Raw genomic sequence first — 27,070 nt, forward strand, 5'->3', positions numbered from 1 at the left:
ATTTCCATTTCTTTATGCCCTCTTGTACAACATATTGCAAAACAGAGCAATAGAAGAATAGCTTTAAGTCAGGATAACTTGTGCTGAATGGTATTTGAACAGCCTGTGAAATGATCATCAATATTACATGAGACAGATGAAAAATTGCCTGAGGTATCATGGTGCTCCCAGAGAGTTCTTATAATGCAGGTGGTTACTATGCAAATAGAACAACCTGGTAAGTGTATGAGGGGCAATAGGAGAACGAATTAGGTAAGTAAATGAGTCATCTCTCAGTCTGTAGGACTTTATTTTGGTGTTAAGGCCCTACAAAACTGAGTCAACTCTTTCACTTCTGAATTTGCTCAAGGGTAATCAAGAACATATATAAAGATCCCAGTCTGCAGCTATTTCTATAGTTTTATTTCCCTATTCCAGGTTTTTTCAAGTTTAGCAGCCAAAACAAATCAGGTATGTCATTCAACTGAAAAAAAAAAAGAAAAAAAGAACATCTGGCTTCTGTTTACATGTAGTGACAGAGAACCTTAAGAAAGAATCACCCTTCTGAAATAATATACTGCCTAAAATATTTTTTGGGGAAAACAACTAGTGACCGATCCATTTGATGAAATGGTTATGATTCCTCGGTATTTTTCATTTCATATATTCACATCCATCAGTAAAAAGGGTGGACAGAAGAATGGCTACCACCACGATTCAGCAACAGTTTGCAGTCTTCCTTCTCCCATAAAGGGACAAAGCTGAAAAAAATCAGGCCTAGGGTCTTCTGTGCAATAGAAACCAACGTGGGTATTCAGTAGCAAAACAAAGACTTCAGACTAGCTGATGTGCATAGACTGCAACACAAATACATGCAGTTAAACATCCCAGTATCAGCTGAAGAGAATGCAGAAGGAGAACATGTTGAATGACAGCTCGGCTGTTTTAGACTCCTTAGCCACTAACAGGCTAACAACAGAAAGGGAGAAGCAGCGTGCTTGCACACAATCAAGAAAACTAAGGGGCTGAACAGAAAAGCTAGAAGCCAGCTGTGCTCTTTTGCTTTCTGATGTCCATAATCAGGCCACTTCATTGTTTCTCTTTTTCTTGCTGTCAAACTCCACTGAAAAAGAAATGTCAGCCCACAAACTCAGCCATCCTGCGTGGCCTGAGGAGAAGACACCCTTGACATTTTATCAGGGCCACATTCTTACTCTTTGGTTATTTTATCCTCTAGCAGTGCAAAAGGACCTTGAAGTGAGAATGAATTACATTGGCTAGGGGTTGTCAGAAGACTTCTGACCAGTATTGAGTGCTTCTAAAAGGTCTATTTTCAGTCTCCATCAGCACAGCTGCCACAGCCCTCTTTGGATAAGGACAGCCTGCATGCCACCTCAGCAGTTAACTCTGGCTGATACAGAACGGTGGGACCACATTCATACCCTGTGTCTTCCTGTAAGTGTCAACTCCTGGCATCCACACTTGCTGCCAGCTCCCAGCGTCACACGTACTGAGTGTGACACACATACAGCAAGCTTCCCCTTCATGCCTGCCCGCCTCTAGGCCTGTGTCTTATGCACTTTACTGAAAGATCTCTGCCAAATCCCTGATCCTCCATGTCAGTTCGAGCTCCTCAGCTTGACCTGGGACCCCTCAGCCAGATACATCTGATGCTTGGAGCCAAAGAGAAATTACAGCTTGGTGGATGCCTTACGACAGGGCCTTCCTCTTAATTAAGTCCTTTTAGAAGGTGTTTTTCTCAACTAGTTTCAAGGTTGTCCCCCCCTGCCCCTGCCATATAAGCTCCCACACACAGGCTTACCTGTCACACAACCTGATGTGGTACCTAGTTTCTTGAACATCCTCCTTCAGGTAGGAGTATTCAGTGACATTTCTGCAGTCTTTTTTCCCCCACTCACACTTCCATGTCTATACAGTTTGACCTAATTATCCCTAAACTACTTTACAATTTGCATTTTAATTTGAATAAATCTGTTCAGTCTGTTTATCTACTTTTACTCTTTCCTGCAGTGGAGATATTGGTCTGACAGAGAACACCAGTAAATCACACCCATTATGTCAGGCTCCTTTAATTTCAAAGAGATTCCTTATTCTTTGTTGCCTGTTGCTATTTTGCGTGTAATTTAAAAACAGCAGGCAGCAATTGAACTCTCAGATCTCATTAGTACCTACTAAGCCCTTTCAACAAGAAGCAGCAGACTAGAGAGTATTTCTTCAAGGTGATGGGCAAATGTGCCAAAGTTGCCTTTCGTTTATATTGCCACTGATGCTTTTCAATCACATAGATTCTTTTTATTTGTATGCTGTACTTGTTCTGCTTTATGTAATGTCTCCTCTCTGTATAAGAACACTGTGACAATCTAGCAGCAGCCTTTCACGCTATCCAAGTTTATTTTTCAATTCTGTTTTTTGCCTGCCTTCAATAATTAACAACTTCATAAATTACATCCACAAAGTACAACCCATACTGAAAGTTTTAATGTATCATTCATCTTCGTGGCTAATTAAGCCTTTTGCATTAAGACAAGAATTCATGAAAAACATCAAGCACAGTTAGGTCAACAACTATTTAGCCAAGAAAGGAATAAAAAAAACCAGAGGCATACCGCTAGAGTCATTTCCATGTTTTAAGAAAAGTTTCAGCTCATCACTCAAACTGCTTACCTCTCCTTGCCAGATTGGGTTAACAGTATTACACATGATCTTAGATCTCTTCTCCTGTCCATGATGAGGAAGCGCTGGGAAGATGCTATGTTTTCCAGGCTGGATGGAAATCTTCAGATAAGGATCTGGATTGAAGAACATTCCTTTCTTCAGACCAAAAGCCTGGAAATCTGAAAAAAGGTAAATAACCTGATTATTTTTCACACTCCAGGTAGCTCTCTGGGATGTTAGGAAAAGCATATGGGAAACTGGTAAAGAATTCAAATAATATGGCAGGAGCATGAAAAAACTCACTATGGTTCTTGTGAGGTAATGTAAAGCCAAACCGTAACTATCTTGTGATTTAGGATTTACAAATGATTATATACTGAAATTGCAAATTTTACAACCTGATTGTGCAGAGTGATCTGGCTTCTAAATCAATATTTATGCAACTTAATTTAAGTGATCTGCTGATTCCTCTAAGGAGCTAAGCACTGGCTCGGCCTGACTCCAGTGGCAGGACTACTCTGAAAAAGAGATCCATTCATTTAATCACATAGACAGGGCATTTGGCACCCAACATATGTCATTTCTCCTAGGTATCAATTTTATCTTTCTATGAATCTTAGCTTTTAGACCACTTTTTTCTACAGGAGAAGTGATTTTACATTTTTTCTGCTTTAAAATGTTTACTTCCCTGCACGGGTTAACTTTACCTCTAGTAACTTAGGAAAACTCTTGTATATAATATCCAAATTTTAAGCAGGGCCTTCTAGCTGCAGAACTCCCAGGGAGTGTAATATGAGTCATGCAGACAAAAAAATCCCCAGGCACTTTTTTCAAAATTTACTCACAACGTTCTTACGAAGGACACAAAGTCCATTACGATTTGTCCCTGTGAAACCAATGAAATGCAAACCAACCTACCAGTATTTCATTAATTTTGGCTCAACAGCTACAAACTAAAGCCTCTGGCCTTCTCTTTTGCCAGGTGCATTTCTAAGCTTTGTTTGGAAAATATAAGCATCTATTCCTATTAGCGAGTTCAGTAGCTAATTTATTTCTCCTCCTCTGTTTAAAGCTTTATTTCACATAGAGCTGTAAGCACTGAACTGCATTCTGCCTACTTTCTCTTGCTGTATTGAAGAGATACAAAGTATTACTCAAGATAGTTTCCAAAACTGCTTAGATGTATACCTGAACATGCAATTTAAACACATATTTTTTCTTTTAGGCAGGTTTTGAAAACATTAATTTTCACAGTCTTTTAATTCCCTTCTGATTAAAAACCCAATTATTCTGGCAGGTTGCAGGAGACCATGTAAAACCCTTGAGGCAAATATTTTGGATGAATCTGAAAATCATACACATTCTACACCAACATCAGCATTTTTTCCAGAAAACAGCTCTATCAAGAAGAGGGATAAGATTCACCCAGTTGTATTTTGCTTCCTTAACGTATGGTAATAGCTAACACAATAAAATGTGCAAGTGAAAAAGAACCGTGTTTGTTCTGATTGGTTTTAATAATCTATTTCAGCACACAACTCATGTTGCAGATATTCAAAAGCTGTCGGACAGATGGTCCTGAAACAGACTGTATTTTAAGAATCTCATTCTTGTGATGTTCTCTAACAATTAATAAAAAATAGAAGATATCACTACTAATAACCTATTTGAAAGTACTTTGCTGACAGTATGTATTGCCATGGTCCTAGCAACACTATTACACAAAGAAAATTATCTGGTTCAAACTGATAACACTGAATTTTTTTTCTGAGTGTACAATCTCTATGTAACCAGCATGTACCTCATCTATCCGCCCTGCTAAAATCCTATACGGCAAACTCTTTTGCTTTGGAAGCTGTACTGTTAGAAATACATTCCAGGAATAGAAACCAAGATTGCAAAAGCACTATGAATGACAAGGCCCAGCAGTGTAATAGTGTCAAGCTGCTAACATACGAGAAGAGAGAAAGACCTCTGGGATCTTATTTTCTTTCTCTCTGATGTTTCCTCGAAAGATTCTGACACTGAAATATTTATTGCTGTATATGTTTCTAATTTTTTTTTCCTTCAAAGAGAGACTGCACTATCTTTGGGTACCACTGTGCAAATAAATGGTCTATTGATAGACAGAAAAGAAAATAACTAGCACTCAATTATGTATATTTTTATATTATGTATCATAAAGAACATACATATTACAATGACCTACCAGCATCTTTCCAGTCATGGGAATTAAGCACAACCACGAAGGTGAAGGTACTCCTAACCTTAGTTAGTAGTCTAATTTTTGTAATTGGGTGAGAAAAAATAATTTAGCTAAGCAAAGAACAGGAAGTTTTGTGTCACTTTCTTGCTTAAATTGCATAATACAACAAATTTTGTAAAAATGTCAGTTAGAAACTTCAATTTTTAATGTCCAAAGCATACACAGGGATAGCAGAAATAGCCTTCTCAAGGACAAATATCCCAGTTATACTTACATATCTCACCACAAATTCTCAGCACTGTGAAAAACAGAGCATCAAAAATGCAAATTCTCTGAATAAAGCTACACGGGCATCTGCAGATATCCAGAAGTCCATTTAATTTGAAATGGAACCTATGGATGCTCTAACTTGTAACCAAAGGCTCAGGTACTCTCTTACCCCTGCTGTGTAACATCCCAATAGAAGAATCCCAGTTATTCTGCTTCCCCAAATGAAAATATTTCTCTCTTATCTGTCTTGTCCTCAGAAAAAGGTTCTGAAGATACTAAATATTTAAGTGATGGTTTGAGGTTAACGGAAATTAAATCTTTGGTGAAACCAATTAATTCCAGAAGGCTTGAATGTGCCTTGCTGTAAACTGTAGCTTTACAGTGTATTTCTTGGAGGCATATGAGGAAATGCTACCGAGATAACTCATGTATGCTTTGCAAAGGTGTATTTTCATCCAGTCTCTTAAAAGAAGTTATTAATATATCAAATGTCAGTTTCCCATTCACTCATAAATCAACTTTAGCATGAAAGAGGTTATATACATCTAACAGTTTAATAATGTCAGGCCATCTCTCATGAAAGATGATGGAAGGAAGGAATCCAGGTGGAGACACAGCTACCACAGACGCTTTCACTGCTGCAGACTTTCAGTAATTGTAAGTACATGCATCCTAATCCAGCTAGGCTCACTTCATTGCAGAAAAATGGCTTATAGTAACTGCTGCCTGCTGCTTCCCTGTATTGGCTTTGTGTGGCAAGGTTTTGGTAGCGGGGGGGGGTTACAGGGGTGGCTTCTGTGAGAAGCTGCTGGAAGCTTCCCCTGTATCCGACAGAGCCAATACCAGCTGGCTCTAAGACAGACCCGCCGCCGGCCAAGGCCGAGCCAATCAGCGATACTAGTAATGCCTCTGTGATAACATTTTTAAGAAGGAAAAAAAGTTGTGGGACAGACAGAAATGGCAGCCGGAGAGAGGAGTGAGAGCATGTAAGAGAAACAACCCTGCAGACACCAAGGTCAGTGAAGAAGGAGGGGGAGGAGATGCTCCAGGTGCCGGAGCAGAGATTCCCCTGCAGCCCGTGGGGAAGACCACGGTGAGGCAGGCTGTCCCCCTGCAGTCCATGGAGGTCCACGGTGGAGCAGATATCCACCTGCAGCCCGTGGAGGACCCCACGCCGGAGCAGGTGGGTACCCGAAAGAAGCTGTGACCCTGTGGGAAGCCCGCGCTGGAGCAGGCTCCTGGCAGGACCTGCTGTGGAGAGAGGAGCCCCACGGAGCAGGTTTTCTGGCAGGAGTTGTGACCCCATGGGGGACCCACGCTGGAGCAGCGTGCTCCTGAAGGACTGCACGCCGTGGAAGGGACCCATGCTGGAGCAGTTCATGAAGAACTGTAGCCCGTGGGAAGGACCCACGTTGGAGAAGTTTGTGGAGGACTGTCTACTGTGGGAGGGACCCCACGCTGGAGCAGGGGAAGAGTGTGATGAGTCCTGCCCCTGAAGAGGATGAAGCGGCAGAGATAACATGTGATGAACTGACCCCAACCCCCACTCCCCATCCCCCTGTGCTGCTGGGGGGGTAGGTAGAGAAGTCAGGAGTGAAGTTGTGCCTGGGAAGAAGGGAAGGGTGGAGGGAAGGTGTTCTGAGATTTGGTTTTATTTCTCATTACCCTACTCTGGTTGATTGGTAATAAATTAAGTTAATTTTCCCCAGGCTGAGTCTGTTTTGCACGTCATGGTAATTGGTGAGTGATCTCTTCTGTCCTTATCTTGAGTGACGAGCCCTTTGTTATATTTTCTCTCCCCTGTCCAGCTGAGGAGGGGAGAGTGATAGATCGGCTTTGGTGGGCACCTGGCGTTCAGCCAGGGTCAACCCGCCACATTCCCCCAAGTGAATTATGAATTTGTTCCAACTTCAGGGCTTCCCTTACATACATGCTGATCTCTGGGTGTCGATGAGACCTACGGAAGCTTTGCTCTAGGTCACTTGCATGCATGTAGCCTCTGTCCCTAAGGTGAGCCATAGACTTCCCTGTCTGCCTTGTAAAGGATCATTCTGCAAATCCATCTTCCATGCAGCATCACAAACTTTGGGGCACTGATGACTGGATAGCGATGGAGACTCTATTTTTGTGGCAACCTGGAAACTAGCGTGTACTTAGTGGCAAAACATGGAACCAGGTGGGGATATCAATTCCAACAGACACAGCTCGAGCACATCTGGTCAGGGGAGAGGTATGATTTGGGTGTGCGAGTCACATTTTGTCATGCTCAGCAAAGAGATTCTCTGACGGTAATGATCACCAAAACTATCTTAAAGATGGTATTTCAGTTCCCTGCAGACATAGTGAGGTACTGGTCCAGACCAATGCTCTACATAAGAGCATGATAGAAAAGGATGGAGAATCAGAGCAAGAACCAGAGTCTGAAGCAGTCTGTTTTCTAAATTAATTACATTTAGTCTGGTCATCAATCTGTCAGTAGTAAGTTAAAGAAGTTAGAAGCTGTTCTCCTCAAGGGATGAGAAGGTTTTGCCAACAGCAGTAGAAGAAATTTCTTAGAAATAATACACAAGGCTATTCTGTGCAGTTTATAAATGTGTCTCAAGAAGACTGAGTCCACCTCGTCTCTTGATGGTGCATATTTTACTTCACTGAAGTAGACATAGTCTACAAACCAGCAGAAGGGTCAAAGACTAATGAGTAGCAGAGCTATTAGTTTTGAGAAACTGATACTGATATTCTAATACAGTTGGCAAATTCCTTCCAACAGAGGACAAGAGGTACTGAATGTCCTTCATGTTTCCAAGCACCATCCAACTGATGACAATAGATGTCTTGCAGCTAGCTATACGGACACTTGTGGGAGAGATCATTAGGTCCCAGAAATGCTGTGGCCAACTCACTGAATTCACATTTTTCTTATTTAGCATACTAGCCCCATGTTCTCAGAGCCAGGAAATGATACATATTCCTCATGAGCCACCTGACCCTCCGAGAGGATGAAGACATCTTGAGTTAGGCCAAACTTGCCCAGAACATATCCAAAAGCATAACTACCGAAGTACTGCATAGTTACCAGGACACTGGAAAGACCAAAGGGTCACTGGAAAGACCACAGGCGATTCAGACTGTGATTTAGCTTGATGAATACCAAAATGGAATATATTGTCTCTATGATCCGCTCATTAATGGCAGAAAGTAAAAATACTGTCATCTTACTGAGATCCTGATAGTTCATGTATGAAGGTACAATAAACCATCTTCATGATCCATCACAACAAGAGAGTTGCTAATTAGGATGTCAATGGACAGCTCCAGCATTTCCCTTCAGTTTTCCTTTGTAAATTCCCAAAGAGCCGTCAGCTCAGGTTCTGACATGGAAAAAATGTTCTTGAACAGGACTGGTATCTGGGTTGAGTACCAATGAGGTAAGGTAATTGCCAGGGTGCTAATATGTCAGTGTTTCTTTTGTAGACTGCACTTTGCAGAGCTTGATCAGAACAAGTAGGACCTATCTTAGGCAGTAGCAGTTCACATACTGAGCTGAGCTACCTAAGACATAGTGGTGGCTTCAAAGGAAGGAACAACAAAACTCTGCTTGCTGAAGATTCAACAGGAGGCACGTAAGTACTGCCTCTCAGCTATGTGCTTTTAAAGGAATAGAAATTATTTTAGCTACTAGCAGTGTAATAGCCTTTCAACAGTAAGAGCACAGCAATATTGCATTCGTTTGGAAATGCCAATTTGATTCATGCAGCAGTATATGATACTAAAACTTATTGTAAGGAAAGTGAGCACAGATTCACAGAAGTATTGCATCTGGTATTAGATTTCATGAAACAAATATCAAGGGATTTTAGAAATCAAACAGTAATATGCAGTGATAGGAAGTTTTAAAATCCAACACACCAAAATAATGCAGGGGAATTGAGAAAGATACTATATAATGTACAATAGATTACTGGCTTGATCAGCTTGTGAATGAGGTTGTGAAACTGGTGATATGCAAGAGGTTAAATCAGGTAACTAAAGTGGTTCTTTCTGCTCTCAGAAACCTACAGCTCTATAGACAAGACTTCATTTTCCTTTTAAAAAAGAATGTAAGAAAGAAAGAATTGGCTGGTATAGTTGCACAACGAGGTGTTTAAAGATCTGAGATTTTTTGAAAAAAAGACTAAGTGGAACAGATAAGCCAAAACATTTCTGTCATGTGAGGCTCCCAGGCAAAATAGTAAAGACAGTGGAAAAGAGGAGAAAGTGATTTTTCTAGCTAGAAGCTGGAAATGCTACAAGGGAAAATGAAAGGGATTCTCATTTGTGTAAGAAATGGGCAGCAGACGTATCAGGAAGAAAATAGGTCTATTAGTAAATGAAAAGGAATAGAGAAATTAATTATTGAAAAATGGCTGAAAGACAGGCTGCCTTTTTAATTGCCTTCATCAAGGAAAACCCAGAAAAAATCTTGAACAGGTAACATGAAGGGGGGAAGCAAGGGGGAGTTTTTACCACTGCAAGCATTTAACTACTGGAGCAAAGTACCATCTCTTGGTATCCTCAGATCCAGACTACACACCTGTCTGTAAGATAAGTCTGAGCCAAACTCACACAAAGCTCCACACCATGAAGCAAAGTGGCCTGTGTTATATAGGATAATAAAGTAGTTGAATTCAAGCCTTTTGAGGCCTTTAAAACTGTTACTCTAGAGCACTGCAGTACTTGGTAGGCACAGGTGTACTGGAGGTGGTAGAAAGTTACCTCACCTTTGCACAAGCTCTGACGGGTAAGAAAAAGTCAAGTGATTAGTAACTCAGGTTTATAAAGAACACATCCGGGCAAGTTAGCTTGAGATGGGGAGGGCAGAAGAAGAGGCAGATTTATAGCAGTATTAAACAAACAAAATTTAGTGGATAGAACTCCTGTTATAAAGTCAGTCACTAGGATTTCAAAAAATGGTTGGAAGATAAAGTGTGTTATACATCTGCATTCTGATCAAGCATTTCACACCATTTGTTCCACAAGAACACTTATAAATAAAGAGCGTGCAAGCACATGAGATATGTGAAATACTAAAGCTTGAAAAAAGTTATTTGATGCAACATATAGCTAGGAGGCATATCACGCAAACCTCATGATAACACTTCCTAAATATACCCGCTAACAGAATGGTTTCAAGGGCTTTCAGCGAATGAGTTATACTGCTGCTAAACCATGAACCTTCAGTTAAATGGCTGGTACATCTTGGGAAGCTTAGCACATTTCTTCTTTCTGTACTTCATATGAGAGAGCTCTGACACTTTCAGCCGCCTTATCAGAAGTGCGACATTCATTGGTAACAGCAGAAAAGTCCATGTTGGAACGTAAATGCAAAGCGACTACATAGCTTTCCTTAACGACTGTATTTAATCTAGCTAAATTAGGTTTACAATATTTCTCTTGGTATTTTAAATAATGAAAGCTATAATAATACTGTCATCATATGAACGATTAAAAAGCTTAATCATGGGAAATTATCTTCTTTGATATAAGTGTTGCTAATAAACCTATTAATCTGAACTAACCTTCGACAGGACCAACTTCCAGTCTCCAAAGAAGCAAACACAAAGAAAACAAACCTCCCGCTGACGTAATGCAAACTCTCAGCTATTTCTATTCTCAAGAAGTTAGCAATCTCCTTTTGCCTTGAAGCATCAGTTTATACTTTTTTCTTTGACACTTTTATTCAGATTCAGAAATCTTTCCTCAGGCAAAACTTCCCATGAAACCACTTGGATTTTGTCCAAGCAAATACTCAATAAAACTACAGAAAGAATAAAGCACTTTGCCACCAAATTCTAGAAAGAAGCTGTTTCTGCACAGTTAATTTTAACAGAGGGTCTCGCTGGAGTGTCTAGGCAGTAGAGCAAGCAATACAAGTCAGCTGAAATGGACTGATGTCGTTCAGCATTTCTTGGGATTTGGCCTACTTCAAGATTTTTCTCCCCCATTTTAATAATTTTTTTTTTTAAATTGATATGGTAGAAGGTATACCTCTTCTCGCATTCTTTAGATGATAAACTGCTTAGGGCACAATGGCTCTTGTGTTACTGCAGCACCTAATGCAATGGTCCCCAGTCAGACTAATGTTCTTACACTTCTTTTGGTTTTTAATTGCAATTAAATCAACCATAATTTGGAAACCTAACTTTTAAGTAGTGACATTGAAGGTGACATAATTCCAAAATACAGATATTGAAAAGGAGAAGTCTATATGAACTGAAAGGACTCATGACAATACAAAGGTTATTGCTGCGATATTAGTGCAAACAGAAAAGGATCCCAGTTCCTTCTGACGCCTCTGGAAGGCCTAGCTTGATTTGCATTTTATTAGCTAACATAACATATATAGGAATAGCAATAATTTTACTTTGAAATAACATTTTTTATTGTTGTTGACCAAGTAAGATGCTACTAAATAAATCCTCATGATGTGTTAATCTGTTAATTTCAGAAGGACTGAAACTGAGCTATTTTGATACCAAAGATTTTTTATAAAATAATTGTGAGCTCAAAGCCTTTCAAATACCTGGCTGTGATGATGCTGTTGATATGCATGTGATATAAATGTAAATGAATTGCTTGTGAACCACTAGAATAAGATATCCCAAATGTATTATAAGGTATGGTCTTCAAATACTTTGAATCAAGCTGTAAATTAGATAGTTTAGCTTATAAAAGGGCCCACTGAGACAACATTATTTCACAGTCTCAGAAATTATTACTTTTGACATCTCTTGGTCTACTAGGCCAAAGAATCTGAGAGAATGAAAAAATGTTACCAATTCTGGGCAACGTTTTCTATGTAAGATTATTTAAGAACATAAAAAAATATTAACTCTACTTCTTTATTTCTGTTGAGCTAAACCTGTGGTTTTATCAAATTAATGTGACTGGGTGGGTGCCCAGTGTCCAACCCAGCAAAAGTAAGTGATGTGCTAGAAAAGCCCCGTCTAATATCAGTCTAACCTACCGTATAGCACATATAACCTCTCAAGAACAACACTGGCTACCTAATTTTGAAAAACACTGACATGCATGCTTAATATTAAAAAGATATGGAAATCCTAGTTGACTCTAACACACCTTAGAGGGAAGCTTGAAATCAATCATATGACCAAACCAATCACGTAACGCAATGCTTGTCTGAGTGTAGGACTTTATACAGAAAGGCCTACGCTTGTAAAAATTTTGAACTAGGGTAACTCTTCTTTCTTTGTACTACTTCCTCAAAGAATTCCTGAGTCAAGTTCAGCATCTTTGTCTTCCAGGAGCTAAAAAACATGGAAACCAAGTAGCAAGCATAAAACTCCAAGATGAGAACCTTGCTCACAACTACTCTCTTTTGACAAACTGATTTTTTCTACAGAAGTGATTTACAGATTGTTTTTACCAAAGCCAGATCAAATGGTCCATAGCTGCTTCATGGCACCATATTAAGACTTTAAAACCTGCAGTAACATGCCAAGAAATGAGGCTGAACATTCTTCAGAAAATTTAGAGGAGTGAGAGCAGTCTTCTGGTTCAAGAAGTTTGAGAGTCACTGTTGAGCAATACAGACAAGATTGTGCACCATGGCCCATGGATCTGCCTCAGGTCTAGACCAAGGCTGCGGAACGTGCTCTCCAAGAAGCAGAGGACTACCACAAATCACATTTTGCTCTGTAAGTAAAGTGCATGCCTTTGATCTTGCTTTCCCTGACCTACATACATAGCACCACATTTAATAGTAAACAGGAAAACCTAACATGGCCCCAAAACTACTTGAACAAGATACCTGAGCACATAACTCTCATTGAAGGAAGAGAGTGTGGCAATAATCATAGATATTAATTCTCTGTCTCAGTGTCATTTCTAGAGCAACAGGCAAAAAACCATGCATAAATATATACATACGTACATATACATACATACACATGCACATGAAAGGTTTTAGTAACTTCAATTTCCCACTCTCTGGCTTTAAAACTTTCACATCAGCAGTGACTTACCTGACAATGAAAAACTTATCAGCCTCCGACTTCCTTGTCCCTGGACTGAATCTTCATTGGTGATGCTTTTAAAAATCTGCTGGAAAAAAAATAATGGTGAGAGAGAGTAGTCTCCAATAACTCTTGAACAGACAAATTGCTTAATAACTGTCTTTTTTACAGATTCTTAGTTGTAAAAATAAGAATCAATTAGATGACCATTAATCAAAACAATGTTTTTATCCAGGTAATAATTTAACCACTAGTGGCTTAAGTCATCCCCTCCTGCAGGCTTTTCCTTAAGAAAACAGAATGATACAAAAATACTGCTGTAATTTTAATACAGCAGATCCTCACCCAAAAAGGAACTGCTTATTAAACAGGAGACAAAAGTAGCACATAAAGATGGGGATGTGGCTCTCACCTCTAAAACCAACTTCTGTCTTTATAACATCTTATTACTAGTGTAGAAAATCTTGTTCCAGGAAGTTTATTGCATACGTGTGAGAAAGACTTCCGAGAGCTTACTAATACCCTGTGCAAAAAACAACTGTGAATTATGATAAGAAGCATTGAGGATGATCTAGAAAAAAAAAATTTTTAAAAAAGTAAAAGTCAATAGATGACCCTTTGTACTCCACAGTCTAGGTTTTAATGTCAGTCTTTGGTTCAGCAAGTCTCTTGGGGGGCTGCTGTTGTGCAAATTAGGACCCAGGCTACCTTCTGGCCATGATCAGAACTGGGAAGTAAGAACACCTTCGAGCCAGTGCCTGGGGCATCAGCAGGACCCCACCATCAACAGTTTTCACCACTGCTTCCCTGAACAGAGCAGAGGAGATGCCATCAGGAGTCAGGGTCCAGGTTCAACAGGGAGGTGGTGCTACTATTACTACCTCCCACTGACTCTGGAATCAAAGCAAGTGCTACTGCGCTCCCGGGAAGCCGCAGCTCCTCACCATTTTTGCCGTTCAGCTTTCAGGCAAAAAAGAAAAAAGAGCATTTATGCAGTGAAGTTCCAATTTCTGCCAGGAAGCAGTAACTGAAGGCCTACTCAGCTGTGACTCACTGTTCAGTATATTAAATATTGTGTATTTAAGCTTAACTTAGAAAACAAGCTGCTCTTTGCCCCCAGAGAGTGCAAAACCTGGGCAAGTGGGCACTGCAGGCCAGCTAGCAGGGATTAAACAACAAGCACAGCTGGCAGGTCAAGACACAGATGAGGCCTAGATCATAAATATACAGTTTGAATTTAGACACCATTATAAAAAAAAATGGGCTCTGTTGGACTTGACTTTTTGTCATAATAATTTTGTTTCTTATAGACTATTTAAATGGGAAAAAGGGTACAGAGTAGAGTGGGACTATGAGCAAATTCCAGTAGAAACATCCCTACTGGATCACAGCTAATTAGTTGCAATTTCACTTTCAGCCTTCTCAGCTAAAGAGGATTCAATACATTTATTGAAGCCACCACTGATTTCTGGATAGACACACGTTTAAATCAGTATATGTGACTATGAGAATTTTATGACAAGAACTCAGTAACCTTTACTAGCCAAAGTTGTGATCCCACCAAGAAACAATGACATTTCCTTGTCAAGATGTATTTTTCATACTACATCACTGCCTGACATTTATTACACATTATCCTTTAATGCTTACTACTTACAGTCTTTTCATGATTTTGTCCAGGACAGTAACTGAGCCAACTGACCTAGATATGTGCACATTTGCAAAACGTGCTTTTTTCCAGTCCTTAAACATTTCTCTGGGGTTTTTAGATCTGCCATGAAATCAGTATGAATAGTTTAACAGTCTATGCTTTGAACAGACTGGGGGTGGATCTGATGGGGTCCTGCAAATACCAGCCTGTTCAAAACTTAAAAATATGTTGCTATTAAATGATCCTTTTGGGGCTGTATCTATATTAGTGAAATTGTATCGAGGCAGTTATACTAGGGTATTGTCACAAATTCTGGTATACCCATGCATCCCCAGCATGGCCAAACCTGCACTAGCAAAGCTTGGCATTACACAAAGAGAGTAGCAACACATCCAGCCCCATAAGTGAAACAACAACAAAAATTTATTTGCTCCTAAAGAATCCATCTATTCTGTGAAGCAGGGGTACGTCACACCGTCCTGTCAAGTGCTCACCCCTCAGTCACACAATCATGGGGTATAAAAAACAGCCCTGCTGCATAAGCGAATTATATACTCCACAGTTTATCCCAGCGTAACTGAGATGCAACACTGCATCAAAACGCTAGGCATTTTGATAATATCTAGCATGTAACCTTAGTAATCTGAAACATACCACAACACTTTTTTGAAGCTCTTCCGATTTTCTTCCTGTCCAGGCAGCTAAGAAAGGGAATGCAGGGCAGAAAGGCTGAGGGAGAGAGGCACTTATGTTTGGGCTGAGACCCGGGACGCACCATTAAAGACTTCATACAACCAAGCCAAACGCCTCCTGTATCGCTCTACCATCCCAAACCTGTGCTCCTCGTCTTCCAGTGGTCTGGTGGTACTGGCCTGCCACTCTCCCCACACGTACGCTGCACCTTCTCACCCACAATACAGGTCCTCAAGCATGGCAGGGCACATTCCAGAGGGGACTCAAAAGCAGGTAGATGTCCTCTCTCAAAGGCAGGCATGATTATACATGGACATACCCAGGGAAGGATATTAGGAAGGCTAGGAAAGTGATTATACTTTAATATTGGCATTTCAAGGAGTCAGAAGGAACAGTGGGGAAGGAAGGGAGAAAAGTCCCCTGACATTAAGTCTGATCTTCTGGAAATAAAAAAAGCTATTCGCTGCAGTTCAGATTCACCATTTTCTAATGCAATACCAAGCTGTCCCCAGTAGTGAGGACAAGGCTAAGAACACTTGATGCAGGGCAGAGCAAAGGAGGGCACATGGTCATCAATGCTCGCCAGCCACCACACCAACTGGGATTCATAGTGTCTTGAGGCCTGGGATGGGGAAGTGCATGGGTCATACTCTTCCTGCTTGCTATTTATCATGAAAGAAATCCAGACTGATCCAGACAATATAATTACATTGGGAGTTTTGTCACTGTAAGTAAACCTTGAATTTAGTCATCGGGAGGTAAAAACCCCTTTATCTTCTCAACTACCACTTAAAACATAGTTAGTTGACAGGAAGACAACATTCATCTTGTCACCTGACATCCTATGGACTTGAAGTCCTTGGTATGGGAAGGAACAAATGTGATTTTCCCTCAATAACTTTGGTGCTCTTTTATGCCCTTGAACTGAGAACTCAGTCTGAATTAGTTTAATATTTTTAGTTTATAATGTCATGTTTGCACATTGTGCAGCCCAGCCTAATTATTTTACAAGTCCTGCTGATAGAAAACAGGATGAATATAGTTTTATTACATAATTCTGTCATATCCAGACACAAAGAGATGGGACGTGAGCTGCAATTTCAAGCCTAGCTGAATCTCTCAGAAAACGGAAGGCTTCCTGAATCAGATTCAAACCTGCTTTCACTTTCCTTGCTTGTAATTGGAGCTGGTGTCGTTGCCACTGATGGGAGTGCATGCACTTAAGCACTTAGAGAAATACCAGTACTTCCTTTAAAATATTCTCCAGTAAACACACACTGTAAAATCTTCTTCTGGTCTGCTACAGAGTTTCCCAACCTCTGAAGCATGGCAAAAGGCAACCACCAGAGCCTGTGATGGCTATCTGTGAAACATGGGGAGGTACTTGAGGCCAGATCCAAGCCTCTCGGGACTTGCTGAGCTCAGGAAAAGATCCACGTTCAGTAGCACTTATTACTTTTTCAGTAGAGAGAAAAAAAGACAGGAGGAGATGACTGAAAGGTAAACATAATACAGTCTTGTCCTAGTATCACTTTTCCTTGTGAGTAGTTCTTGCAAATGCTGGAGGGAAGTTATGTGACCCTGAATACGCAAGCAGGCAGGCTTCACACTAGCAAATGGAGCCCTTGAGACTCCCTCCCTCTTTAGCCATGGTATGTGTTACGAAAAAAAAGAAAAAAAAAAATCTTGAGAAATCCCAGAGTACTACAGTCCATCAGCTCTTGCTGAGGCAAAATTCCAAGTGCAACACTAAAAATTTGTCTAAGCAGAAGCTAAGAAACAGAGACTCTAACAGCTAATTAAACATATCTCCTAAAATACCTTACACTTCACCAGTCTACCTAGATACATGGAAGAGTAACATGGACAGCACTCTTGCTCCTGAAATTAAAGTGGCTTACAAGTCACACCTTGGGTGCCCCTATTCAGCCTCCCTGTACCTCTAGCTTATGATGAGGCAAATACTTCTGGAGACACATACAGGGTGAATGCAGGTCTGGAAGAAGCTGTAACTGTGTTTGCCTGGTGCTGTACTAGAAAATCTGCTTTTGGGCACCACAGTCACCAGTACTAGTGCAGCATGCTGGTAAAGCATGCTTTGCACCACTAAGTCCCTTTTAGCGTGTTTGTATATTGTGCAACTTAATTATTTTAAAAGTCCTGCTGATACAAAACAGGATTAATAGGATTTTATTACATGCTTCTACCACAACTAGACATGCACAGCTGACAAATACAAGCACTTACTTCTTTTCCCACACACAGCACAGAAAAATACTCTTAAGCCTTAGTCTTAATGTTCTGTAACACACTTTCCTCTCCAGAAGGGCATTTTTGGCCCCTGCAACCACACAAAGAGATTCAACAAAGCTAAGCAAATTTTCTTTTCCCATAAGTAGAAGAAACACCTGGTTTAAGAAATCTTACTCTTCACTGACAGCCAAAGCACTTCTGTATCAGTAGCTTCTGCTGCACAAGAATGGTAACATTTAATGCTTATAACTGATATAAATTATCTCACACAGGCCAATATTTCTTACGTTTAAAACAGAGGAAACTGCAGTGATATTAAAAACAGTGCTGCACTACCTGTTTGTATTTATTGACTTTATATGGTGAACATCATGGACGTGACCTAATGCTCAATCCAATCAAGTTCCAATTTTAAAAGGTGCTAATTAAAACCTAGAATATTTTACACTGACAGCACAGATTGTAACTACAGTAATATTTAATGCAGATTAAATAATCTGGTACTGTAAACTGGCAAAGCTCTAGCTTGGACCATACTATCTATTCACAAGAGCTTCTCTTTAAAAAAGCAGATCTAAGAACATATCAAAAGGGCTCACACTTCCAAGCAGTACTATCCAAACCTGCATGGAAGACGGAAGTCTACAATGAAAGAAAACTAGAAACTATGAAAGTAAAGCAGCAAAGTATTTTCTCTTTGTATACACCGGCTCTGAGATTGAAAAGCAGTAGACGAGAGCATTGCAAAAAGGGAAGGCTGTTACCTGTGCTTGATCCAAATCACAAGTGAAAAATAGCCTCAAGTCAGTCCCAAATTGTGCATCAGCAAACAGAAGTATTGGTAGATGTGTCAGAGATAAAGATGTGGTGTTGCAGAGCTGGGGGAAAAGACAGGCTGTCCAATAACTACCTGCACTATGCTTGCTTCAAGCTCCAGTTCTCTGTTCTCTGCTTTTCAAGAGCACTAAACTTGCCTGCAGATTTAAAGCAACGTAAATAAGGTTAATAGCGTGAATTCAACGGTCAGGAGCAAAAGAAGCAGCTGATGCTTTGTCCCATCTCCCTCCATCTGTTCGTATCCCTTAGTTCATCTGAGATGTAAGACGGGTCCAAAATTCCCCAGCACAATGCCGGGGCAGACTACCAGTTTCCACTCTGCAGAGCTTTGCTGGTATCAGTTTAAATCAGCTTGGAGCTACTGTTTGAACTGACCTTTGTGTACATGGCACAGGTGTCAAGAAGAGTTCCTCAAAAAATGATTCCCCCCTAACCTAGTTCTGTTGGCTTTTACTGTTGCCCTCTTGATTTCACTGAACCCTTAACATTAGGACAACTCTCTAAGCAAGTGGAAAAAGGTTTACATTTTCCACAGCTCAGCAGTGAAGTGTCTTTCCACAGTAAAAGAATATAAGACATCATCCCAAGTTCACGCTTCATATTCTACCATCCTCTTTAGAGAGGGAATTCCTCAGTAGATCTGTAAATGGGTGAATACTCCCATTTCCTCCCACATGCTAAATTTAGAAAGAAACAGTTTTGGAAAAAAATTGACTAAATAAACACAAACTAAGTGCTTCCTTTCTCTCCATCACTTGACTTCTTCCACACCTTGGAAACACAGGGCACACTGGGATGGAAGGGGCAAACTGTGAAAGGATCAAATGGAGACCTGAGCTCCATGACTGTCACTGACAGAATTATGGCTATAATCCCAGGCACCACTTTGAAAATCTAGCTCTAATTAGTGGCAGTGCTTCAGCTACAACCCTCACTCTGTTAACAGAATTATCCAGCTCTTGAATGCAATATACTCCACTTATCCTGTTAGCTTGTTAAGCCACTGTGCTGGCACCATAGTATTTTTCTATCAGGTACTTCCAAACAGCAGCCAGTTTCTCTGGCAGCAGCCTAACTCCCTGCTGGGCTCCCTGCAGCCGGCTCACATCCCTGAAGGACTGTGACCACACACATGCAGAGTCTTCCCCATGTGTCATGGTCAGTGCCATTCTAGCCTTGTAACACACCACCTTCTCAATGCCATTCCCTAATTAAGGGGAGAATTTGCCTTTTGCGGGCATATGGCAATTGCTCTCTGTCTGCAGAAAGCTCCTTTTGCCTCATCTTGCAGCAGTGTTTATTGATTACTTCATTTAGTCCCAGGAGACAGAAGTTTCTCATTCCAAAAACTTCTCTCCCAGAAACTCTTAAAAAAGGTAGCAAGGAAGTGAGTAAATAATTTTCTTCCCATTGAAAATGTTATGAATTCTTTCAGCAGATTCTAGATAACAAACCCTGGCAGCCAAACTAAATCACCAGAAAAAATTGCTGCTTAGTATCATCCATAAAGTCCCCTAGAAGGCAACTATCAACAGGCTTACAACAAGAGAACATTCAATGACAGCACATACCAAGTCTATGAGGTCTCCATGTTGGCATGAAGATATTTCATACTCCCCAACCTACCCTATGTGGGTAGAATGCTATTTCAGCATAACCAGAAGCTAGAATAGGGATGTTAAGAGCAACCGCTTCCAATTAAAACAAAATCGAGGATTGAGGCAACAAATCAGTATGTCCCACAGAGTCCAGTATCTTTTTCTTCCAAAATTTTATTAGATTCAGCTTTTTAATTGTTTCAACAGTTCTGCCTAATAAACTTCAGCTATCCTCTGGCAGCAGAGGAAAAGCTTTGATTAGAGATTCTGATCTTCCTTCACACTTTGAAACTTCATTTAAATAAACTCTTAGATTTTCAGATACTTAAACATAATCACACATACATGTAGATAGGCTTTGGGTTGCTTTCTGCGTCAATGGCTGGACTACATGTAAGCAGCAGCCATTTTTTCTTTATGTGTAGCAAACTTCTGGGAGGACTGCTTTCTGCAGCATATCTCACCAACTGCTCACACATTGGCTCTGAGGCTGCATGCTATTTGATGGTGGTGACCCTTTGAGCGCTAACAAGTCTCTCAGCAAGTTCAAAGCGGTCCAAAGGATGACAGTAGTTTACAGCCCCAATGTGTAAAACAAACTCTGGTCGAGTTAGCAGGGAAGAAGGCGCCTTGCAGTTGCTAAACGGCGTTGTGCTTCCCAGAGTTACCATCATCCAGCAAACAACCTCTAAGAAAATCTGGGTTTATGACCAGATTTACATCAGGCAGCTGCCTAATGCAGGACAGGATTGGCCCTGTAAACCTGACAGGTCTGTGCACAGAGTATTAGTGCACTTAAGCACTCGGACAGCAAGAACTGCTCGTAAATATTATCCTCTCAGAAGCAGCTAAGCAAGACCCTACAACCCACTGAAATAACTGGGAGGTTTGCCATCAATAGGTGAGACAGGCCCATTGGGCGCTGTTTGGATCCTGTAGTTCTGCATAAAATTTGCCCCTGTAGACTCCAAATTCAAACTTTTCAAGAAAATGTTTTGTTTGTATGGAGAACTAAAAAATTGCTGCTAACACCTTTTCTCTTTGCACTACAAAATAATGAGAGTGATCAAAATGTAGGGCATATATAGTGGAAATACTCTAAACTCTGACACATTCGTGATGTCTTTGGAAGGCAGGAAACTGCGTTAGATGGCAGTTTTTACTTCCAGGCAGCCTTCATTAGAGCTTCAGAAACTCCTCACTCTTCTAATGTAATTTGGTTGGGACAAGTACTTAGACAAGTAATGCTCACACATGAGAGAGACAACCATATCCTTCAGCTAAGCTGTATTTCAAGAACGGCTCAATGCATTAGTCTTGCTGTCAAAGCATCTGGACAAAGGAATCGAGTCAATAACCCTTCACATCATAAAAGAAGCAGCAAGGCAGTGAACAATGCCCATTCTTCTGAATGAATGCCCCAAATATCAATTCACTATGAATACCATTATTTCTAGAAGTGAGTTACAGACCCTTTACTTTCACCCTTGGATCCTACTTTAGGCAGAAATGAGGCGACTGCAGGGATTTATAGTCTGATTTAAAAAGTAGAGAAACATCTCTCTTACTTCAAATGTCCCTTGATCTTGCTGAATTACTAATAAAACATTTCACTCCACAGAGCATTATTCTAGTTATGATGGCATAGAAAGGGCAAAGCTGAGAAGAAAAAAAAAAATTTCTCCTTTTACAGATCTACAATCACTTAGTTAATCCAGCCTCATTCACACTCAGTGTTTCTCCTCTGTATCTTTCGGGAGATCCATTAGACCCAGCAGAAACTGCTTATTGTATCTCAGTAAACCCATGGGGTTGGTTGGTTTGTTTGTGTAGTTGGGTTTTTAAATGTTTCTTTTTAAAAATTGCCTTTGTTTTCCTATTTGGCTACTGCTAGCTACAGCATTCATTATTTTGTTTTTCTTAGGTTGCTGCTTTCTAGAGCAACGGGCTTTAAAAAGTCAACAGCCTTCTCCAGTGAAGTGGGCTTGTGGGAATACTGATTGTAATCAAACTGCCATAGAATAATCAATGTTGGAAGAGATCTCCTGAAGTCATCTGACCCTTCAAAGTGGGACCAACTTAGAGCAGGCTACTCAGGGCCCTGTCAGTTCAGCTTTGAGTATCTCCAAAGATGGAGATCCCACAAGCTCTCTCGGCAACCTGTTCTAACGTTTGACTTCTGTCTTAAGAAAAAAAATATTCCTGAGGTCTAATCAGAATGTCCCTTGTTGCAACTTGTATCTACGGCCTGCTGTCATTTCATCATGCACTGTGAGAACAGGCTGCCTCCTTCTTCCCTATAATCTCCCACTAGGTAGTTCAAGGCATCAGTAACATCCCACTTAAGACTTCTCTTAAGACTGAACAAATCTAGCTCTATCTCTGCTACTCCTCGTATGTAATGTCAACGACCCGTCTGAAGGATGAAGAAAACAGGGGCCAGACTCATCCTGAAAATGACTGGTGGGGTGTTACAGCAAACTTGAGGTATGGCAAAGACTTCTAGGGGGAAGCAGCATTTACAAAATCCGATCTCCAATAACAGATGAATTCACTACAGCAATTTGATCATCACAGAAAGCCTTGTGAAGGATTTGGACTGCTGCATATTGGATGCAAAAGACTTATGAAGACAAAGTCATTAAATATGACAGGAGGGGAAAGGGATGTCAACTAAGTGCAGGAGTGCTGTCACTGCAGAGAAATCAACTACAGTGTGTATAATGATATAATTCTTGTAGATCTTAATAAATATATCACATCTTATCAGCAACAAGAGATGTCTTCTGTTGCATGCGTCAGTTTTGATGGAAATCAGTGCAGAATTCATCTCAAACACTTCAGTCAACTCTGGGAAACCATTCTGTGGAACAAAGCAAGGCAACACAGAGGTTCATACCCCACACTACACACATCCCCCACATCGACATCATCCAGTACTCATACGCAAGAGAAGTGGCTCCCATCCCCAAGCAAACTCTGCGTCCCCTGCCCCCCAGAGCCCTCCCTCTCCTCATGTGGAAGCAGGTGTCTTCTGCAGAAAACATCTCCCCCTCATTCCCACCAGGAACATTCCTGTCCTCTGCCAAGCAAACAGCTCATCCCTTCCTTCCTTCCCTGCGCAGGCAGCCCCCAAACTCACTTGTCTGCAGCTGTATGAGTGGTGATGGGCAAGGAGAGGAGAGCAGAGCTGGGCTGTTGCTGCTGCCATTGCTGGAAGCCATGGTGAGCAGAGGCCGGTGCTCTGCCACGAGGCTGCCCTTCCAGCAGCAGCTCTCTGCTCTTCTCCTCTTTCCTGCAGTAGCAGAAACAAAACTTTCTTGGTCAGCGTCCAAAACTTTGGGCTACATGGAAGCAGATCTGATGCAAGCCACCTCCTTGGACCATGCCCCCTTAACCAGTTGGAAAGAGAAGAACAAGAGACACAACTTTTCCCCTCCCATCTTGGGGCAGGCTGTGCTGCCAGTCTACAGTAAGACACAAAGGATGACTGCTGAATCTGGAAGTCAATTTTGACCCCTCTGAAAGTGGTAAGAGTTTGGCCACTGACTTCATGGCATTAATATTTTATCCTCTTCTGCTGCAGCAGCATTATATATCCCTGAACTGCAGGACACTGAAGCAGCCTGTGCTGCCCCCGTCAATGATGCATCGCTCACAGTAGAAAATGAGGACATCATGAGACACACTTGGCAGTTTCCCCCTTGTATTGGCTTTGTGTGGCAAGGTTTTGGTAGCGGGGGGGGTTACAGGGGTGGCTTCTGTGAGAAGCTGCTGGAAGCTTCCCCTGTATCCGACAGAGCCAATACCAGCTGGCTCTAAGACAGACCCGCTGCTGGCCAAGGCCGAGCCAATCAGCGATAGTGGTAACGCCTCTGTGATAACATTTTTAAGAAGGAAAAAAAGTTGTGGGACAGACAGAAATGGCAGCCGGAGAGAGGAGTGAGAGCATGTAAGAGAAACGACTCTGCAGACACCAAGGTCAGTGAAGAAGGAGGGGGAGGAGATGCTCCAGGTGCCGGAGCAGAGATTCCCCTGCAGCCCCTGGTGAAGATCATGGTGAGGCAGGCTGTCCCCCTGCAGTCCATGGAGGTCCACGGTGGAGCAGATATCCACCTGCAGCCTGTGGAGGATCCCACACCAGAGCAGGTGGGTGCCCAAAGGAGGCTGTGACCCCATGGGAAGCCTGCGCTGGAGCAGGCTCCTGGCAGGACCTGTGGATCTGTGGAGAGAGGAGCCCCACGGAGCAGGTTTTCTGGCAGGAGTTGTGACCCCATGGGGGATCCACGCTGGAGCAGCGTGCTCCTGAAGGACTGCACGCCGTGGAAGGGACCCATGCTGGAGCAGTTCATGAAGAACTGCAGCCCGTGGGAAGGACCCACGTTGGAGAAGTTTGTGGAGGACTGTCTACTGTGGGAGGGACCCCACGCTGGAGCAGGGGAAGAGTGTGATGAGTCCTGCCCCTGAAGAGGATGAAGCAGCAGAGATAACGTGTGATGAACTGACCCCAACCCCCATTCCCCATCCCCCTGTGCTGCTGGGGGGGGGGGGTAGGTAGAGAATCCGGGAGTGAAGTTGTGCCTGGGAAGAAGGGAAGGGTGGAGAGAAGGTGTTCTGAGATTTGGTTTTATTTCTCATTACCCTACTCTGGTTGATTTGCAATAAATTGAGTTAATTTTCCCCAAGCTGAGTCTGTTTTGCACGTCATGGTAATTGGTGAGTGATCTCTCCTGTTCTTACCTTGACTCACGAGCCCTTTGTTATATTTTCTCTCCCCTGTCCAGCTGAGGAGGGGGGAGTGATAGAAGGGCTTTGGTGGGCACCTGGCATCCAGCCAGGTTCAACCTGCCACACCCCTCTGTTCCTCACCCTCAAAGGCACAACTGAAAATTAAATGTGCAAACCCTGAGTGTCCTCTCAGTGGCAGCAGCTCCAAACAGCATGAAGACTCACAGGGTGCTATTGCATAGTGTACGGAGGCAACTGCAAGATTAGATCCTTTTGGGAAAAATGAGAGAAATAAATAGGCTGTTATTAAAACCAGGGTTTCCTGACAACTAGTTGCACCTCCAGACTTTTCCAGTACTAGGCTTAACTATTCCCATATGGCTGAATCAGCTCTATGGAAACAGATATTGGTTGCCCTCAAACACTTCATCTCTGGAATCACAGTCCTTGCACAGTCATAGCCTGCTAGACAAAAAGTCATGAATGTGTTGGTACCTGAAATATAGTTCATTATACATTTTGTGAACTAAACTTTAACAATTGCCCAGGGTTAGTTAGGTAGCATGAGTGATGCTGGTGGTCCTTTGCTAAGAATATCAACATACAGTCTAATTAATGTGGTTCATACTTATGTTCACCATAAAGTCCTACTGCATTGCCACAAGGGCAGAAGGGGCCTCAGTGTAAATAAAAATCAGACCCGTTGAGTTAAAAAGGGAACTGTGTAAGAATGATTTACTTGCTCTCCATCAGACTTTACATATCTAAGAATTTAAGCCTTCTTTTAAACTGGAGATACTGAGTGGGGAGGGGCTGCATGCTTTCACTATGGATGGAAACGTGCTTGTCTGAGAACTCAGCTAGCTAGCTGGGAAAAAAACCCCAGATATTTAATGGAAGTGCTTCTCAAGAGATTCAAGGATTAAAAATGAACAAAGGGTTCAAAATTCTATTAAAGAAATACTTACGCACATCTGCTGATACATAACATGCTGACCTACATTGATTTTCCCACTTGAACATCTTTCATACTTAATCTTTCATAGAAGTAATAATTATAGCAAAAATGATTTAGAAAAATATGCAATATAACTGTATTCCATCAGCTAAACTACATTAAGGGAACACGATTATCCTGTCGAGCTCTTAGAAACCAGGAAATGTACACCTAGAAGATAACTGTGAAGCATTAAGTCTGCCTCTTGATGAATATAAATTGTTATGCTTCTTTCTTTTTTTAGCTGTCTCTGATCATAACCTTTTCCTGATATAACATTATAGGTATATTTTTGGATCACCTGGGTTTTGTGAAAAGTTAAGTACAGGCAATCCAAGCTATACTTGAGATTCAGATACAACATAAACCTAAAAGCTGAATCATCAGCAGAAAAAATGGGAAATACACAACTGAAAAGTAATAGTAGAAAACATGAGAAGCAAAAAAAAAAAAAGAAAAAAACAGCTAGGTGGAAAGAATGACATGATTATGACAGGGCTTGCGGGCATGTACAAACAGACATTCACACACAAGCACATACATGCACACTACACTCGAAGGGCAGATATCTGCAGGCACTGGTGTGTGCTGGGTTGCTGAAAAGCTTTTTAGCTTTCAGTCACCACCTGCTCTTTCACTCACTTAGGGTATTTCCACTGAAATAACCTGTGAGTTATGCCACAAACATTCAAAATTACCTACAAATCCACAAGTTATAAATGTGTGCAAGTTCACCTCAGAGTCATCTCCGCAGTCATGTCTGCTGATTTTATATAGGTTATCTGAGGGTATGGGTTATTTCAGGATACATTTTAAGTACTGATTACTTTTATAAAGGGTCATACATTGTGAAATTACAATAATGTTGTTCTCTCCCCAAATCTTCCTACCACCCCCCCTTCTTACCAGGACTAAGTAAAGCAGACAAGGAAACAAAAGGAAGATATTTCAAGAAAAGTAAGTTATTTTTGTCCTTTACACTGGGTGCTGGAAATCCTTTGTTACTGAAAATCCAATCAGGACTAAAGTCAACGACATCTATCAGCTCCAGTAGAGATGAAACTTCATTGCAGAATTGCACACAGAGAGGTTCAGTGCAGGCTCCAGATCTAGCTTTGGCAGGTTTTATGACCTTTTTCCTTCCTTCTGCCTGTCTGGCTGCTGCTCTGA

The 27,070-nt window shown here is 41.3% G+C and overlaps 1 protein-coding gene across 4 annotated transcripts in view; it reads right to left on the reverse strand.

Annotated features, from left to right (window-relative positions):
• Window positions 1-27,070, reverse strand: part of HECW1 (HECT, C2 and WW domain containing E3 ubiquitin protein ligase 1) — a 279,914-nt gene that overhangs the window by 90,162 nt on the left and 162,682 nt on the right. For all 4 annotated transcript variants that reach the window (XM_052795694.1, XM_052795687.1, XM_052795670.1 and 1 more), the window contains 2 exons: window positions 13,153-13,228; window positions 2,665-2,834 (listed from right to left, as the gene is read on the reverse strand). In XM_052795694.1, the coding sequence (XP_052651654.1) occupies window positions 2,665-2,834; window positions 13,153-13,228 (246 nt within the window). The remainder of the gene's footprint in view (window positions 1-2,664; window positions 2,835-13,152; window positions 13,229-27,070) is intronic.

Source organism: Harpia harpyja, chromosome 1 (genome assembly GCF_026419915.1).
Source record: "Harpia harpyja isolate bHarHar1 chromosome 1, bHarHar1 primary haplotype, whole genome shotgun sequence".
In the NCBI taxonomy this organism is placed as follows: domain Eukaryota; kingdom Metazoa; phylum Chordata; class Aves; order Accipitriformes; family Accipitridae; genus Harpia; species Harpia harpyja.